The 16,362-nt window shown below is 44.9% G+C and overlaps 1 protein-coding gene across 3 annotated transcripts in view; it reads right to left on the reverse strand.

The window, feature by feature from the left end:
- Positions 1-4,358: 4,358 nt before the first annotated feature.
- The window catches only part of LOC139378909 (HAUS augmin-like complex, subunit 3), a 35,472-nt gene continuing 23,468 nt past the window's right edge, over positions 4,359-16,362 (reverse strand). Inside the window, exons 1-6 of one of the 3 annotated variants that reach the window (XM_071121506.1) lie at positions 16,188-16,278; positions 13,275-14,309; positions 12,871-13,083; positions 12,437-12,675; positions 5,850-6,144; positions 4,359-5,035 (exon numbers count right to left, since the gene is read on the reverse strand). In XM_071121506.1, the coding sequence (XP_070977607.1) occupies positions 4,805-5,035; positions 5,850-6,144; positions 12,437-12,675; positions 12,871-13,083; positions 13,275-14,282 (1,986 nt within the window). In that variant the 5' untranslated portion in view covers positions 14,283-14,309; positions 16,188-16,278 and the 3' untranslated portion in view covers positions 4,359-4,804. Of the gene's footprint in view, positions 5,036-5,849; positions 6,145-12,436; positions 12,676-12,870; positions 13,084-13,274; positions 16,301-16,362 lie in introns of those variants that run through there. The other 2 variants (XM_071121508.1, XM_071121507.1) reach the window with 2 other exon arrangements.

A 16,362-nucleotide genomic window follows, 5' to 3' on the forward strand; every position in this document is an offset into this window, starting at 1 on the left:
TGCACAGTGGCAAACCTATTGGACCTAGGCTACAGTGTGTGACAGGCTCGTGATGCTGAAAGGATAACAACTGTAATACCAGCGCACTTATGTAGGAGAATGTACTTTTTGCAGTGGTGGGAAAAGTACAGAATTTTCATACTTGAGTAAAAGTAAAGATACCTTATTAGAAAATGACTCAAGTAAAAATTAAAGTAACCCAGTAAAATACTACTTGCGTAAAGGTCTAAAAGTATTTGGTTTTAAATATACTTTAGTATAAAAAGTAAATGTAATTGCTAAAATATACTTAAGTATCAAAAGTAAAAAATAAAAGTATAAATAATTTCAAAATGATCATATTAAGCAAACCAGACAGCACAATTCTTTGTTTTTACATTTACGGACAGCCAGGGGCACTCCAACACTCAGACATCATTTATAAACGAAGCATGTGTGTTTAGTGAGTTTTCCAGATCAAAGGCAGTAGGAATGACCTCTTGATAAGTGTGTGAATTGGACCATTTTTCAGTCCTGCTAAGCATTCAAACTTTTAGGTGTCAGGGAAAATATATGGAGTAAAAAGTACATTCTTTTCTTTAAAAATATGAATAGTAGAGCACAGATACCCCAAAAAACACCTTAAGTAGTACTTTAAAGTACTTTTTACTTAAGTACTTCACACCTCTGATTTTTGTAATACAAAAAAGGCCAGTGGTGTAGTGTATGCTACATGCAGATATACGTCCTATACCCACTTTGTTTTCATATTGCGTATATTCACTTCTTAACCCCCATTTATGCATATTCAAGTAGTGTAGTTGTATATAATTGATCAATTATGTAGTAGGCTATCTACATGCAATCTACATAGACAAACATTGGCAGTAGAATGGCCTTACTGAAGAGTTCAGTGACTTTCAACATGGCCCCGTCATAGGACGCCACATTTCAGTTCGTCAAATTTCTGCCCTGGTCAACTGTAAGTGCTGTTGTTGTGAAGTGGAAACGTTTGGAGCAACAACGGCTCAGCTGCAAAGTGGTAGGCCGCACAAGCTCACAGAACGGGGCCACCAAGTGCTGAAGCACATACAAATCGTCTGTCCTCGGTTACAACATTCACGACCGAGTTCCAAACCGCCTCTGGAAGCAACGTCAGCACAAGAACTGTTCGTCAGGAGCTTCATGAAATGGGTTTCCATGGCCGAGCAGCCGCACACAAGCCTACAATCACCATGCGCAATGCCAAGCCTCGCCTGGAGTGGTGTAAAGCACGCCGCCATTGGACTCTGGAGCAGTGGAAACTTGTTCTTTGGAACTCTTCACCATCTGGCAGTCCGACAGATGAATCTGGGTTTGGCGGTTTCCAGGAGAATGCTACCTGCCCGAATGAATAGTGACAACTGTAAAGTTTGGTGGAGGAGGAATAATGGTCTGGGGCTGTTTTTCATGGTTCGGACTAGGCCCCTTAGTTCCAATTAAGGGAAATCTTAACGGTACAGCTTACAATGACATTCTAGACGGTTCTGTGCTTCCAACTTTGTGGCAACACTTTGGGCAAGGCCCTTTCCTGTTTCAGCATGACAATGCCCACGTGCACAAAGTGAGGTCCATACAAAAATGGTTTGTCGATATCGGTGTGGAAGAACTTGACTGGCCTGCACAGAGCCCTGACCTCAACCCCAGATTGCCTATGGAATTAATTGGAACGCAGACTGCGAGCCAAGCCTAACCGCCCAACCTCACTAATGCTTGAGGGTGAATGGAAGCATGTCTCTGCAATGTTCTAACATCTAGTGTAAAGCCTTCCCAGAAGAGTGGAGGCTGTTATAGCAGCAAAGGGGGGACCAACTCCATATTAATGCCCATGATTTTGGAATGTTCGACGAGCAGGTGACCACTTACTTTTGGTCATGATGTGTATTTTCTAATCGAAATGTACAACTATTACTTTCCATTGCAAAAAACATTTCACATTTAGCACACAAAGTAACCGATGATCTAAAGTTTAAATGCAACCATGTTTCACACACAAGTTATTTTCCAAGAGATGGCTAACAATAGCAAGCAAGCTGCAATTAAAAATAACTTCCACTCATACGATGATCATTTGAAAGTTAATCTCTTAAAAGTTATTCTTGAAAAGGGAGAAGCTAACAAAACATCCTCTTCGAATAACCCCTGCAAACAAGCCTAAAGCAAAAGCTGGCTAGCTAGATCTTGGGAAAACTACTCTTTGGTATTGCAGTGAGTTCTTGGCCTTCCAGAAGGCAGACGTTTCCATAAGCTTTTGTAAAAACGGTCCCAGTCAAAAAGTGATGAGTCCACTGTCACTCCAAAATGTTGCCCTAATTAATACAGTTGAATGGCAGAGGCTTATTATCTAGCTTCTGGTGGCCTAGCCAATGGCTGACTTAGTTAGCTAGATTTATCTCCCCAGAGACCAAAGAAACATTTTATTTCAAATTCAGTGTTAACGGTTTCCTTTCAAACAAAAACTGAAGAGATTAAATCAGAACATCATTGAATGTAATAATATAAAAGCCCTCATTGTTCCCCAGTGTTTGGGTTCGTAATCATTTGTAGTGGCTCTATTTGGGCTCAGTATGCCTTTTTTTTTTTTAAACCATTCTGAATGTATAAAGAATCCATATGTTCTTCTGAAATATGAACACAAGAAATACTGGACATTTTTAACTCTTATTATAGTGGCAATTTGACAAAATCACAATCGTCGTCTTGAATTGGACTCGCATGTTTCTGGTCTCGACTCGGTCTCGTTGTCCTCCTCCCGGTCTTTATTCAGTCTCGCCCCGCCCTCTGGTCTTGAACCGGTCTCGCTTTAGCTGGTCTCAAACACAACACTAGTTTTAAAGCAAGTTTGCTGCAACTCCAGACATTTTGCCATGGAGCCTAGAGAAGATATTGCAACTATATAACTAATTTCATACAATTCTACTCATTTTGCCATGGGGCGGATAGGAAAATAAGCTGTTGTACAGCAAATTTCCTGCAATTCTACACATTTTGTCAGAGGGTGGAAAGAAATGTTAGTAGATTTTAAATGACATCTGAATGAGACAAACAAAATCAATGGGGGCACCCATTTAGCTGGCCGCTAAATTATGTAGCGATCTAAAAAAAAAAAAAAATTGGCTGACATGGGCTACTTGACTATCAGTGACCGAAAGAAGAGAAACTGACGATGCACAACCAAATTTCAAAGTGGCACATTGTCTATTATACTATATGCTAACTCGCAACATTAAGTCGAGACCCCGACTGAGTTCTAAGGGCCTTCAAAATAGGGACCCCGCCAATTACTCATCCCTGGTCTAGGACTATAGGTATAATCTGCATCTGGGAAACTGGCCTATATGTTGTGTCTGTTGCATGCACAAGAAATACCTCACCAGATGTTTCCTCAAGGGACCAATAGTTAATTGAATTTCACCACATGCACCACTGTCATATAGTAAGGACTCAATCCATCTCCCTGAAGAGCATACCATCTTACTGCATTTCAGGTTTCTAACGACACCTCTTATCTGCCTATCCCTAACCAAATAAACTAGTTTATGTCACTTCATTCTGTACCATGTTTGGTTGCTAATGACAACTAACACTGCCTATACACCCAACCCAATTGCTTTTTTAAATGTTTTATTCCCCTACTACTGTATCATCTCCTCACCGGTCTGCCTCTCTCCCTCTCCTCTCCTCCTGTGTTCCTCTACTCCAGCTGGCCTCTGACTGGTACCCTCTCGGTCTGCTGTCATACCGCTCATCTAACATTTGAACAGATAGGCTTTTTACATTTTTTTTACAATTTCTTTCATTTTAAATATATATTTTTACAAGTACAGTAGAATAGAGAATACTTACTTTACCCACTTATTTTTACCACTACATCACTGCTTACGATTGTTTAGAATAAAATAATGGTGTCAGGTCTATAGAATATATGTAGGTCACATTTCTATCGGCATCATTCTAAATATTGCACTGCACTATTCAGTCCTTGCCGACTCACGCTGTCTGTAGCTTTGGGCCCTGGCTGTGTCAGAGTAGTGGTTGTGGCTCTGGGCTCGGAGAGCTGCTAGGATCTTCTGTCCAGACGCAGACAGGGGCCCTGAGTACAGCCTATTACTGCTGCTACTGTACCTCTCCATTTCCTATTCCTCCTAGCTGCCTACACAAAGAACAGGAAGAATATCAGAGTTATGATCATGCTTTCTTTGTCCTGTCACTGGTTATATCAAGCTGGTTGATGGAGCCGAATTGTCTTCAAATAAATTGGGGGGGGGGGGGAGAGAAAAAAAAAATATAAAACGGAATACTCACACGCACAAAACATTTTTCTATTAGTTGTGAAGACATTAATATTTATTATAATTTCTTACGAAACAAACAAATTACACAAAGGCGCTTACAGGAACATTAACAAAGAGCACTAGCAGTAAAACAAGTGACATTACATCTGAATTGAAACTTTGCCACAATAAAACAGAGAAGATCCAATAGTCATCCTCATCCAATTGTCTTTTGGTCGGGAACCCTCTCTCCATATTGTATTTCCGAATCCAAGGTGCTTGACATTTAACTGGCACCAGGGGTGGCGAAAGGGAAGAGGAAATGGGTAAGCCAGGGTTCATTAAGGCAGAGCAGGAACCTTTCTCAGTGGCCACTTCACCATGAAGCACCGCCACTACTTTCTGCAGGATTCTCCACTGTTCTGTATGAGCTGTGTTTTGCGCTCACACCCAGAGAAAGGGGTCGTGGAGAGGGGAAGAGAGGTGAGGTAGGAGGTGGTAAGAGAGCCCCGTTACAACCGGCCCTTCTTGGCAGCAGCCGCTTTGCTCTCCAGCTCCTCCACTACTTTGTTCAGCAGCCTGGGGTCCAGGTGGAAGTAAACGTACAGCTCCCTCTCTCTCCTGAGGAGGGGGCTGTGGTCCAGCTGGGAGCGTTTACCCCGGACCTCCCCCATCACGTCCTGCATCAGCCTGTACAGACTGTTCTGCTGGACCTCCAGTTCTCCCAGCTTCACTGTCAACTCCTGGAGAGAGGGGGAGGAAGAGAGGGTACGATGGAAAGGAAAGACAGGGGAGAGGAAGGGTGGAGGGAAAGAGGCTTTTAGTAGACATCCAGAGAGACACATCAGATAACTGCTAGCTAGTGCTGATAAAGTAACGAATAGTGGGGACACTAACTTAAAAGTCCTATCCTGTACTGCAAGAACAGTACTCAGTATTTTCTCACATCTGCATACCACAAGTGGTTGAGCTTTTCTAGAATACTGACTGACATACACCAACAGTTCCTCGCACAGATGGTTATTCACAGCTTTATTGACAATAAGACATTTAAAAACAACGACACGTTTTTAGAGAGAAACGAAAGTGTCTCTCTTTACTGCAGGGGGAACTGAGATGAAACCCTGTATGAAGCAAACATGAATTTAGTACATTTTACATAGAGGAAGAAAAAGAGAACCGAGGGGGTGAAAAGGATCCCTGTTGACCTGGAAGAAAAAAACGTGTGCTCTTTACATATTGTACATTACAGAAGTGCCAGTGCCTCATTGTCCAGTGCAGTCACTATACAAAACCCATATACAAATGCAGGGTTATAAAAGTGAAACATCTCCAGTGAATCCACCACTAAACAGAATTCCATTCATTTCAAAATACTGTATTTATCAAACAACGGGCAATTACTCCAGCAGCAGTGCAAATTACGTATAAAATCCATAGAACCTGTGCTACCACTTCATCTCCCAAACGTGTGTTATAATAAAACTCTGCTAACTCACGCTACTTTGAGAAGAAGACGATGATAACGAGGAAGTGTGTGGGTGTTCATAAACGTACCTGTGCGTTGGGGCAGAGATCCTGGTCAAGTGACGTCGCCGTAGGACATACCTGCGGCGCCAAGAGCAGCTGCTGCAACCCCGAGAAGGTTGCCCGGCGCATCGCCTCGCAGTCGCCGTGGAGACGGGCGCCCGTGTAGTGCTGTTGGCGGGCGGCCCCGGCCAGGGCCTCGCGGCAGGATTGGAGCTTCTCCTGGAGGTCACGGGCGGCACTTTCCAACCCCTCATAGGTACGGAAGGGCTCCTCGCGGCCACCACGTTTTGAGGCGTGGCCTGACTCTAGGATCCGGAGAAGCCTGGGGGAGTGAGGTGTGTCACATACTGTATATTTACATACTGTAAACACACTAGATTAGGTGGGATCTTTTTGCATCATGGGAGAAATGGAGGTGGAAACGCTTTTATGCGCAAATAATGATATAATAACCATCATATCGAAGTAAACTTGGAGTCACACGATGATATGGTGTGTGGTCCTCACACTACGACTCGGGAAACCATACAGTTTATTTGGCTACAGATGAAATAAATGATGAACTTCACAGGGTGGTGAAAGTGCACAGTGATGACCTTGAAGCTTGTTTCTAATAAATATTGAATGTTTTATTCTGGTGATCGAAGCTTTGCTGCCGTTTGACAAATTAAAATAATTGTGCCATTTTGTCCATAATCTTATTATGTAGGCTAATACCAGAGCACAAACAAAATGTTTGTGACAAAACCACCAGTAGAGCCCCCCCCCCCCCCCCCAAAAAAGGGTAGGGGGCACTATTGTCACCTCCGGATGAAAAGCGTGCCCCAAAAGTAAACGGCCTGTTACTCAGGCCCAGAAGCTAGGATATGCATATAATTGGTAGATTTGGAATGAAAAGTTTCCAGAACTGTTTAAAAAATGTCAGAACTGATTTAAAAAAAAACAGAACTTATGGCAGGCAAAAACCTGAGAAAAAAAAATCCTACTTCCTGGATGGATTTATGTTTGTAATTTTACATTGACTGCCTTTACATGGTCCAATGACTTAGGACTCAGATTGCACATCCTATGGCTTCCACTAGATGTCAACAGTCTTTAGAAATAGTTTCAGGCTTGTATTCTGAAAAATTAGAGTGTAAGACCACTCTGAATGAGTGGACCCTGCAGTGTCCCACAGCTGTTTACTGCGCACGACCGAGAGCGCACCTTTCTTGCTTTTCTTTTATATTGAAGAAGCTATTGAAATATTATTGATTATTATGACTAAAAAACAACCTGAGGATTGATTATAAACATCGTTCGACATGTTTATACTTACTGTGACCGCCTTGGAGCCATTGGATTACTGAACAAAACTCGCCAACAAAACTGAGGTTTTTGGATATAAAGAGGGACTTTATCGAACAAAACAAAAATGTATTGGGTAACTGGGAGTCTTGTGAGTGCAACCATATGTCAAACGCTCCCTAAAACACTTCTGTGAGCAGGCCTTTCTAAATCAACCTGGCCCGGGTATCCTGGAAGGACATTGACCTCATCCCGTCAGTTGAAGATGCCTGGTCATTCTTTAAAAGTAACTTCCTCACCATTTTAGATAAGCATGCTCCGTTCAAAAAATGCAGAACTAAGAACAGATACAGCCCTTGGTTCACTCCAGACCTGACTGCCCTCGACCAGCACAAAAACATCCTGTGGCGGACTGCAATAGCATCGAATAGTCCCCGCGATATGCAACTGTTCAGGGAAGTCAGGAACCAATACACGCAGTCAGTCAGGAAAGCAAAGGCCAGCTTCTTCAGGCAGAAATGTGCCACCTGTAGCTCTAACTCCAAAAAGTTCTGGGACACTGAAGTCCATGGAGAACAAGAGCACCTCCTCCCAGCTGCCCACTGCACTGAGGCTCGGTAACACGGTCACCACCGATAAATCCATGATTATCGAAAACTTCAACAAGCATTTCTCAACGGCTGGCCATGCCTTCCTCCTGGCTACTCCAACCTCGGCCAACAGCTCCGCCCCCCCCGCAGCTACTCGCCCAAGCCTCTCAAGGTACTCCTTTACCCAAATCCAGATAGCAGATGTTCTGAAAGAGCTGCAAAACCTGGACCCGTACAAATCAGCTGGGCTTGACAATCTGGACCCTCTATTTCTGAAACTCTCCGTCGCCATTGTCGCAACCCCTATTACCAGCCTGTTCAACCTCTTTCATATCGTCTGAGATCCCCAAGGATTGGAAAGCTGCCGCAGTCATCCCCCTCTTCAAAGGGGGAGACATCCTGGACCCAAACTGTTACAGACCTATATCCATCCTGCCCCGCCTATCTAAGGTCTTTGAAAGCCAAGTCAACAAACAGGTCACTGACCATCTCGAATCCCACCGTACCTTCTCCGCTGTGCAATCTGGTTTCCTAGTCGGTCACGGGCGCACCTCAGCCACGCTCAAGGTACTAAACGATATCATAACCGCCATCGATAAAAGACAGTACTGTGCAGCCGTCTTCATCGACCTTGCCAAGGCTTTCGACTCTGTCAATCACCATATTCTTATCGGCAGACTCAGTAGCCTCGGTTTTTCTGATGACTGCCTTGCCTGGTTCACCAACTACTTTGCAGACAGAGTTCAGTGTGTCAAATCGGAGGGCATGCTGTCCGGTCCTCTGGCAGTCTCTATGGGGGTGCCACAGGGTTCAATTCTCGGGCCGACTCTTTTCTCTGTATATATCAATGATGTTGCTCTTGCTGCGGGCGATTCCCTGATCCACCTCTACGCAGACGACACCATTCTGTATACCAGCCCGTCCTTGGACACTGTGCTATCTAACCTCCAAACAAGCTTCAATGCCATACAACACTCCTTCCGTGGCCTCCAACTGCTCTTAAACGCTAGTAAAACCAAATGCATGCTTTTCAACCATTCGCTGCCTGCACCCGCACGCCCGACTAGCATCACCACCCTGGATGGTTCCGACCTAGAATATGTGGACATCTATAAGTACCTAGGTGTCTGGCTAGACTGTAAACTCTCCTTCCAGACTCATATCAAACATCTCCAATCTAAAATCAAATCTAGAGTTGGCTTTCTATTCCGCAACAAAGCCTCCTTCACTCACGCCGCCAAACTTACCCTAGTAAAACTGACTATCCTACCGATCCTCGACTTCCGCGATGTCATCTACAAAATAGCTTCCAACACTCTACTCAGCAAACTGGATGCAGTTTATCACAGTGCCATCCGTTTTGTTACTAAAGCACCTTATACCACCCACCACTGCGACCTGTATGCTCTAGTCGCCAGACCCACTGGCTCCAGGTCATCTACAAGTCCATGCTAGGTAAAGCTCCGCCTTATCTCAGTTCACTGGTCACGATGGCAACACCCACCCGTAGCACGCGCTCCAGCAGGTGTATCTCACTGATCATCCCTAAAGCCAACACCTCATTTGGCCGCCTTTCGTTCCAGTTCTCTGCTGCCTGTGACTGGAACGAATTGCAAAAATCGCTGAAGTTGGAGACTTATCTCCCTCACCAACTTCAAACATCTGCTATCTGAGCAGCTAACCGATCGCTGCAGCTGTACATAGTCTATCGGTAAATAGCCCACCCAATTTTTCCTACCTCTTCCCCATACTGTTTATATTTATTTACTTTTCTGCTCTTTTGCACACCAATATCTCTACCTGTACATTACCATCTGATCATTTATCACTCGTGTTAATCTGCAAATTTGTAATTATTCGCCTACCTCCTCATGCCTTTTGCACACAATGTATATAGACTCTTTTTTTCTACTGTGTTATTGACTTGTTAATTGTTTACTCCATGTGTAACTGTGTTGTTGTCTGTTCACACTGCTATGCTTAATCTTGGCCAGGTCGCAGTTGCAAATGAGAACTTGTTCTCAACTAGCCTACCTGGTAAAATAAAGGTGAAATAAAAAAAATATGAAGATCATAAAGGTAAGTGATTAATTTTATCACGATTTCTGACTTTTTTTACCCCTCTACTTGGCAGGTAAGTGTTTGTAATGTTTTGTGTGCTGGGCGCTGTCCTCAGATAATCGCATGGTATGCTTTCGCCGTAAAGCCTTTTTGAAATCTGGCACAACGGTTGGATTAACAAGAAGTTCATCTTTAAGCCGATGTATAACACTTGTATATTTTTTATTTTATAATGAGTATTTCTGTTTTTGAATTTGGAGCTCTGCAATTTCACCGAATGTTGGTCAGGTGGGGCCTCCCGAGTGGTGGAGGGGTCTAAGTCACTGCATCGCAGTGCTAGCTGTGCCACTAGAGATCTTGGTTTGAGTCCAGACTCTGTCGCAGCCGGCCGTGACCGGGAGGACCCATGGGGGGCAGCACAATTGGCCCAGCGTCTTCTGGGTTAGAGGGTTTGGCTGGCAGGGATGTTCTTGTCCCATCGCGCACGAGCGACTACAGTGACGGGCGCAACACAGTCGCCAGGTGTACAGGGTTTCCTCCGACACATTGGTGCGGCTGGCTTCCGGGTGAAGCGGGCATTGTGGCAAGAAGCAATGCGGCTTGGCTGGGTTTCGGAGGACGCACGGCTCTCGACCGTCCCCTCTCCCGAGTCCGTACAGGAGTTGCAGCGATGGGACAAGACTAACGACCAATTGGATACCACGAAATTGGGGAGAGAAAGGGGTTTAAAAAAAATTAAAACATTTAAAAAAGTGCGTTACATCATCACGCAGACTTTTATCCGCAACAAGTCAATTTTATGGGAACATCTCTGGTGGTAAAATATGCTTATTTTATTTATTGTAGATTTTAGAATTTTTGTATAAAAATCTGTCGCCAATTGGATGAAACCTAGCTAGCTAGTCAGGGAAATATAAGTGCTGAAAACATTTTGGCTCACTAATTATAAACAGAATGGAGAAAAAAAGTTTGGGTGCAGGTACAGCCGATTAACGCTAACTACAGTGAGGGGGAAAAGTATTTGATCCCCTGCTGATTTTCCACGTTTGCCCACTGACAAAGAAATGATCAGTCTATAATTTTAATGGTAAGTTTATTTGAACAGTAAGAGACAGAATATCAACAAAAAATCCAGAAAAACATATGTCAAAAATTTTATAAATTAATTTGCATTTTAATGAGGGAAATATGTATTTGACCCCTCTGCAAAACATTACTTAGTAGATGGTGGCAAAACCCTTGTGGCAAGTTGCCTTGGCCGTGTGTTTTGGTTCATTGTCATGCTGGAATACCCATCCACGACCCATTTTCAATGCCCTGGCTGAGGGAAGGAGGTTCTCACCCAAGATTTGAAGGTACATGGCCCCGTCCATCGTCCCTTTGATGCGGTGAAGTTGTCCTGTCCTCTTAGCAGAAAAACACCCCCAAAACATAATGTTTCCACCTCCAAGTTTGACGGTGGGGATGGTGTTATTGGGGTCATAGGCAGCATTCCTCCTCCTCCAAACACGGCGAGTTGAGTTGATGAGACCAAAATGGAGCTTTTGGCCTCATCTGACCACAACACTTTCACCCAGTTGTCCTCTGAATCATTCAGATGTTCATTGGCAAACTTCAGACGGGCATGTATATGTGCTTTCTTGAGCGGGGGGACCTTGCGGGCGCTGCAGAATTTCAGTCCTTCACGGCGTAGTGCGTTACCAATTATTTTCTTGGTGACTATGGTCCCAGCTGCCTTGAGGTCGTTGACAAGATCCTCCCGTGTAGTTCTGGGCTGATTCCTCACCGTTCTCATGACCGTTGCAACTCCACGAGGTGAGATCTTGCATGGAGCCCCATGCCAAGGGAGATTGACAGTTATTTTGTGTTTCTTCCATTTGCGAATAAACGCACCAACTGTCACCTTCTCACCAAGCTGCTTGGCGATGGTCTTGTAGCCCATTCCAGCCTTGTGTAGGTCTACAATCTTGTCCCTGACATCCTTGGAGAGCTCTTTGGTCTTGGCCATGGTGGAGAGTTTGGAATCTGATTGATTGATTGCTTCTGTGGACAGGTGTCTTTTATACAGGTAACAAACTGAGATTAGGAGCACTGCCTTTAAGAGTGTGCGCCTAATCTCAGCTCGTTACCTGTATAAAAGACACCTGGGAGCCAGAAATCTTTCTGATTAAGAGGGGGTCCCTCATTAAAATGCAAATCAATTTATAACATTTTTGACATGCGTTTTTCTGTATTTTTTTGTTGTTATTCTGTCTCACTGTTCAAATAAATCTACCATTAAAATGATAGACTGATCATTTCTTTGTCAGTGGGCAAACGTGAAAAATCAGCAGGGGATCAAATACTTTTTTCCCCTCACTGTATATTTTTATTTATTTATTTACAAATCAACACTTGGAGTCAAATATCGATATAGCTTCCAAAAAGAATACTGTGATATGCAACTGTATTGATACCCCCCCCACCCCAATCACTACTGTACTGATTATCAATGCACTGTGTTCCATATTTATTTTAGTGTGAGAGAAGCAAATATATCTGGGTCGCTTTCAGTGAAACGGGAAATAACTACCTAAACCCGTCCAATAAGAACGCCTTGTTTTCCATTGAAAAGCATTTTGCTTCAGTGTCCCTGACTGAGCACGACCCTGGTTCCTGTCCTCCTCTAATCCTTACCTGGTGAAGGATGCATCCTTGGAGCTGATGATGGACTGAGGACTGGGTCTGGGGTTATGGGACAGCTCAGGATGGGCTAGGGCCTGGATCCTGAGGGCTGCCTCCTCTCCTCCCTCCCCCAACCGGCCTGCCACCTCCCCAAGCTGCTTCAACACCTGCCTACCCATCCTCAGTTCCATCTCCTGGGCCAGGAGGAGCAGCTCGAATGAGGCCTTTTGCCGCAGGAGGTGGTCTCGGACCTAGATGGAGAGATGAAGGAGGGCAACAATAGAAACATTGAAAATACGTACAAGATGATAATGATGGACTGAATGATGATAATTGTTTCACCTGGTGTTTAAAACTAAATGATGGGAAAACCCATGCAGATCTGAGTATGGATATTCTAACAACAAGATCCAAAACAGCATTTGTACAAAACTAAGTAACTGTACCTGCTCCTGTCTGGAGGTGTAGTAGTCCTGTCTGGCCAGCTGCAGGTCCAGGTCTCCCCTCACCACAGGCACGTTGAGCAGCCTGGCGCTCTCCCTCAGAGCAGCCGGTAGAGACCCCTGGAGGAGAGACTCCAGATCAGCCGCCACGCCCTGCAGCTCACGCCTAGACACAGCTTCACGCGCCTGGAGAGCAGAGGTGGAGTTGGTGGTGCCCTGGGAGAGGAGAGAAAGAACGATAAAAGGTTGCATTAGAGAGTAAGTAGGATGATGTTTGTTTGTAAGGCTGGTGTGATTGTGTGTACAGACTACAGAGCATGCAACACTTACAAAACCAACAGCACTAAAGACTAAGGCTGAACTGTGGTAGATGTACTACTCTAGTCTCTAACACTCCAGTGCCTTACCTTGGTGAATGACTGCAGGTTCCCTGTGATCCACTCCAGCCCAACCCTGGCTCCCTGCTCTTCTGCCCTGGCCTTGATCAGCTGGTGCTGGGCCACCATATGACCCCACTGGAGCCTGGCCATCTCCTTCCTCCTCTGCTCCACAACTCTCTCCTCCGTCACCTTTCCACCCTTCTCCTTTATTTCATCCCCGTCATCGCAGAGGCTGAGGTCCAGGAGCTGGAAGCGTTCGGAGCAGGACGTCTCCACCATGTTGCTGATGCCCTGGAAGAACTGGCGCTGGGTGAGGGCGGCCAGGGCCTTTGTGTTAAGCTCCTCCTGGTGGAGGTAGGGCTCCAGGGACAGCTGGGAGAGCAGGACAGGGGGCCCTGGAGGGGCGGTGATGGTCACAGAACCAGAGGCAGCAGCCTCTCCCTGGGCCTTTCCTTCGTTGGACACTGGGTCTATTTTGAGGAATGATCCTAGCTTTTTCACCTCGTCCACGAGGTTCTGTAGCGCGACGTTGGTTCCAGCATTCTCCGCCCCCAGCGCCGCGTTGGCGTCCTTCAGCCTGCTGGCAGCAGCGTCCTGCTGGGAGGCCAATCGGAGTGCAACGTCAGCCCGGGCTGTGGCGAGCACCTGCAGCTTCTTGTACCTGCGCTGTTTTAGCTGCTTCTCCTTTTTCAGAGCAGATAGCTCCGCCTCTAGATCATCCACGCTCACCTCCCCCTCCGCTGAGGAAGGACCGACCACACCTATTCCAGCAGCAGGCCCACAGGTCTTGAGGACCTCATCAAGCGCAGTCCCATCGAGGATGGGCTTGCCAGAGTTGCGGAGGGCCTTGAAGGCCCGGGCCTCCTCCGAGGTGAGCACATTTCCCTGGTTGAGGGTGCGGCAGACGAAGCGCAGGAGTTGGAGGTTTTCCGGAGCGCAGTCGAAGAGCCAGTCAAACTCAGAGCCCTTCAGGGATGCGGTGCCTGGGTAACCTAGGCGACCCAACGCCTCCACGAACTGACCACCGTCTAACATGATGACAGCACTCTACAGGCTACCAAACTGTCAGAAGCAGTAGGGTCAAGGGTGGGAGTTATACAGATGAGAATTGACAGAAAGATAATCAACGATATTTACACTGTGAAATCATAGTCACTTAATATAAATTAGGGGTGTAGCGGTGCACGTATTCGTAACAAACTGTTCGGTATGGGGACCTCTTCGGTCCGCACAGTGAACCCAAATGAATACATATAAAAATTATAAATACAAGTATTAAACACTAGGCCTATAGGCTATGTCTGGAAAGAGTGTGTGTGTCGCCACTGCTGAATGAGAACGGCCTATGCAACTGCCAACACCTCAAACATGTTGACACATTTACGGTGACATAAACCCAGTATTCCTACCACCGGAGCAAGACGAACCGCAGTCGATTCTGACCGGGCCAAATAAATTACATGAGCAATAGGTCTGCTTATAGCCACAGATGTGCGACCATTCTCGGTGGTTGAGAAGAATGGGGAGTTTCAACGCCTCGTGGAAGTGCTCAGTTAATTACGAACTTTGCCTTCTCGCACCTAGAGTACCAGTCAAACAGTTTGGACACCTACTATTCCAGGGTTTTCCTTTATTTTTTACATTGTAGAATAATAGTGAATACCACAAATCTATGAAATAACACATATGGAATCATGTAGAAACCAAAAAAAAAGTGTTTATATTTGAGATTCTTCAAAGTAGCCACCCCTTGCCTTGATGACAGCTTTGCACTCTTGGCATTCTCTCAACCAGTTTTGATTTGTTTTACTGACTGGGTATCCCCTTTCTGCAGATGGATGGACCTCCAGGGTTACAGAGCGCTAGTTAAGTGACAGCCCATCACATTACACCGCAGTGGAAATGAAAAGAGGGAAACGAAAAGTAGGCCTACTGTGCTAAACACACACCCCCTTTATGAGTGACACAAGTGAGCATATTTTTCCTATTTGCAACATAGCATAAGCTTATACATTGTCTGAGCCATGTTAACATGTTGATTTCACACAGATATTGCACTTTATTTTAGTGTTGTTGTTGATTTAAGAAAATAAAAAGTGTTGTTATTCCTGATTGTGCAGTCATCAGGCATTATATGACTCATGATCATATGGAATCAGGAATACCAACACTCTTTCTATTTTCTTAAACAAATTAACTACAGTAACTGTTGGCATCTCATTTTCCACTGTTCAGAAAACAAATCATTACCCCCAAAACCACAATAAGTACTGAACAATGGTGAACCGTTACACCCCTTATAGAAATGGTACCATCAAGCAGTGCTTCCCCTATATTCATTTATCAGGGGTGCTTCCACCCTGCAGAAATAAATCCTAGGGGAAACACTGATTAAAGCGAGACAATTTCCTGTGGAGAAGACGGTCCCTGAAATGAGGCATCCTCCCCAGTCTTAACTAGCCATTTTAATGTGAAATCTATAAGGACAAACAAGTTGCCAGGAGCAGAGCTTCTCCGCCCTGATGATCGCCTGTCAGTCAAAAATATCCACTATTTATTAGATGGGTAGCTAGTTAGCCCACGTTTATTAGGAGGCTAGGAAATTTAAAGAAATCACAACAAGGATTGCTAGCTAAGTTACTTTACTCATGCAAAGGCATTATAGAGCTGATCATTGTAGAAATACTTAACCAAACACTTGTTTTGTTTACCTATAACTGGTATGACAGTGAAACTATCAGTGTCCTTTACGTTACAGGCTAGCTAGCTAACGATAGAAGTTGTTTCACGGATAGCTATGCAAGCTAGCTAACGTTAGCTAATTAACCGCTAGCCACAGAATCATTCGTGCTATATAACGCCTGAGGTTCGTGAATAATTTTTCCAAAACCACCATCAATTCTGAAGTAATTTGTCCATCTGTTTTAAGTATTATTTTACCTTGCCAAGTAATTTCGACGAAGAAATCAGTTTCAGACTTGTTTTCCGACAGTTTCTCCGGTAGAAGGAAACGGGTAACAGTTAGCCAAAGGTCGGCTAGATAAATGCGCGCGTTCTCATCCAAAATGAATTCACTCCGGAAACATTGCGTAGAGTACGTCACGCGGAGGCGGAT

The sequence above is a fragment of the Oncorhynchus clarkii genome, chromosome 21 (genome assembly GCF_045791955.1).
Source record: "Oncorhynchus clarkii lewisi isolate Uvic-CL-2024 chromosome 21, UVic_Ocla_1.0, whole genome shotgun sequence".
Taxonomy (NCBI): Eukaryota; Metazoa; Chordata; class Actinopteri; order Salmoniformes; family Salmonidae; genus Oncorhynchus; species Oncorhynchus clarkii.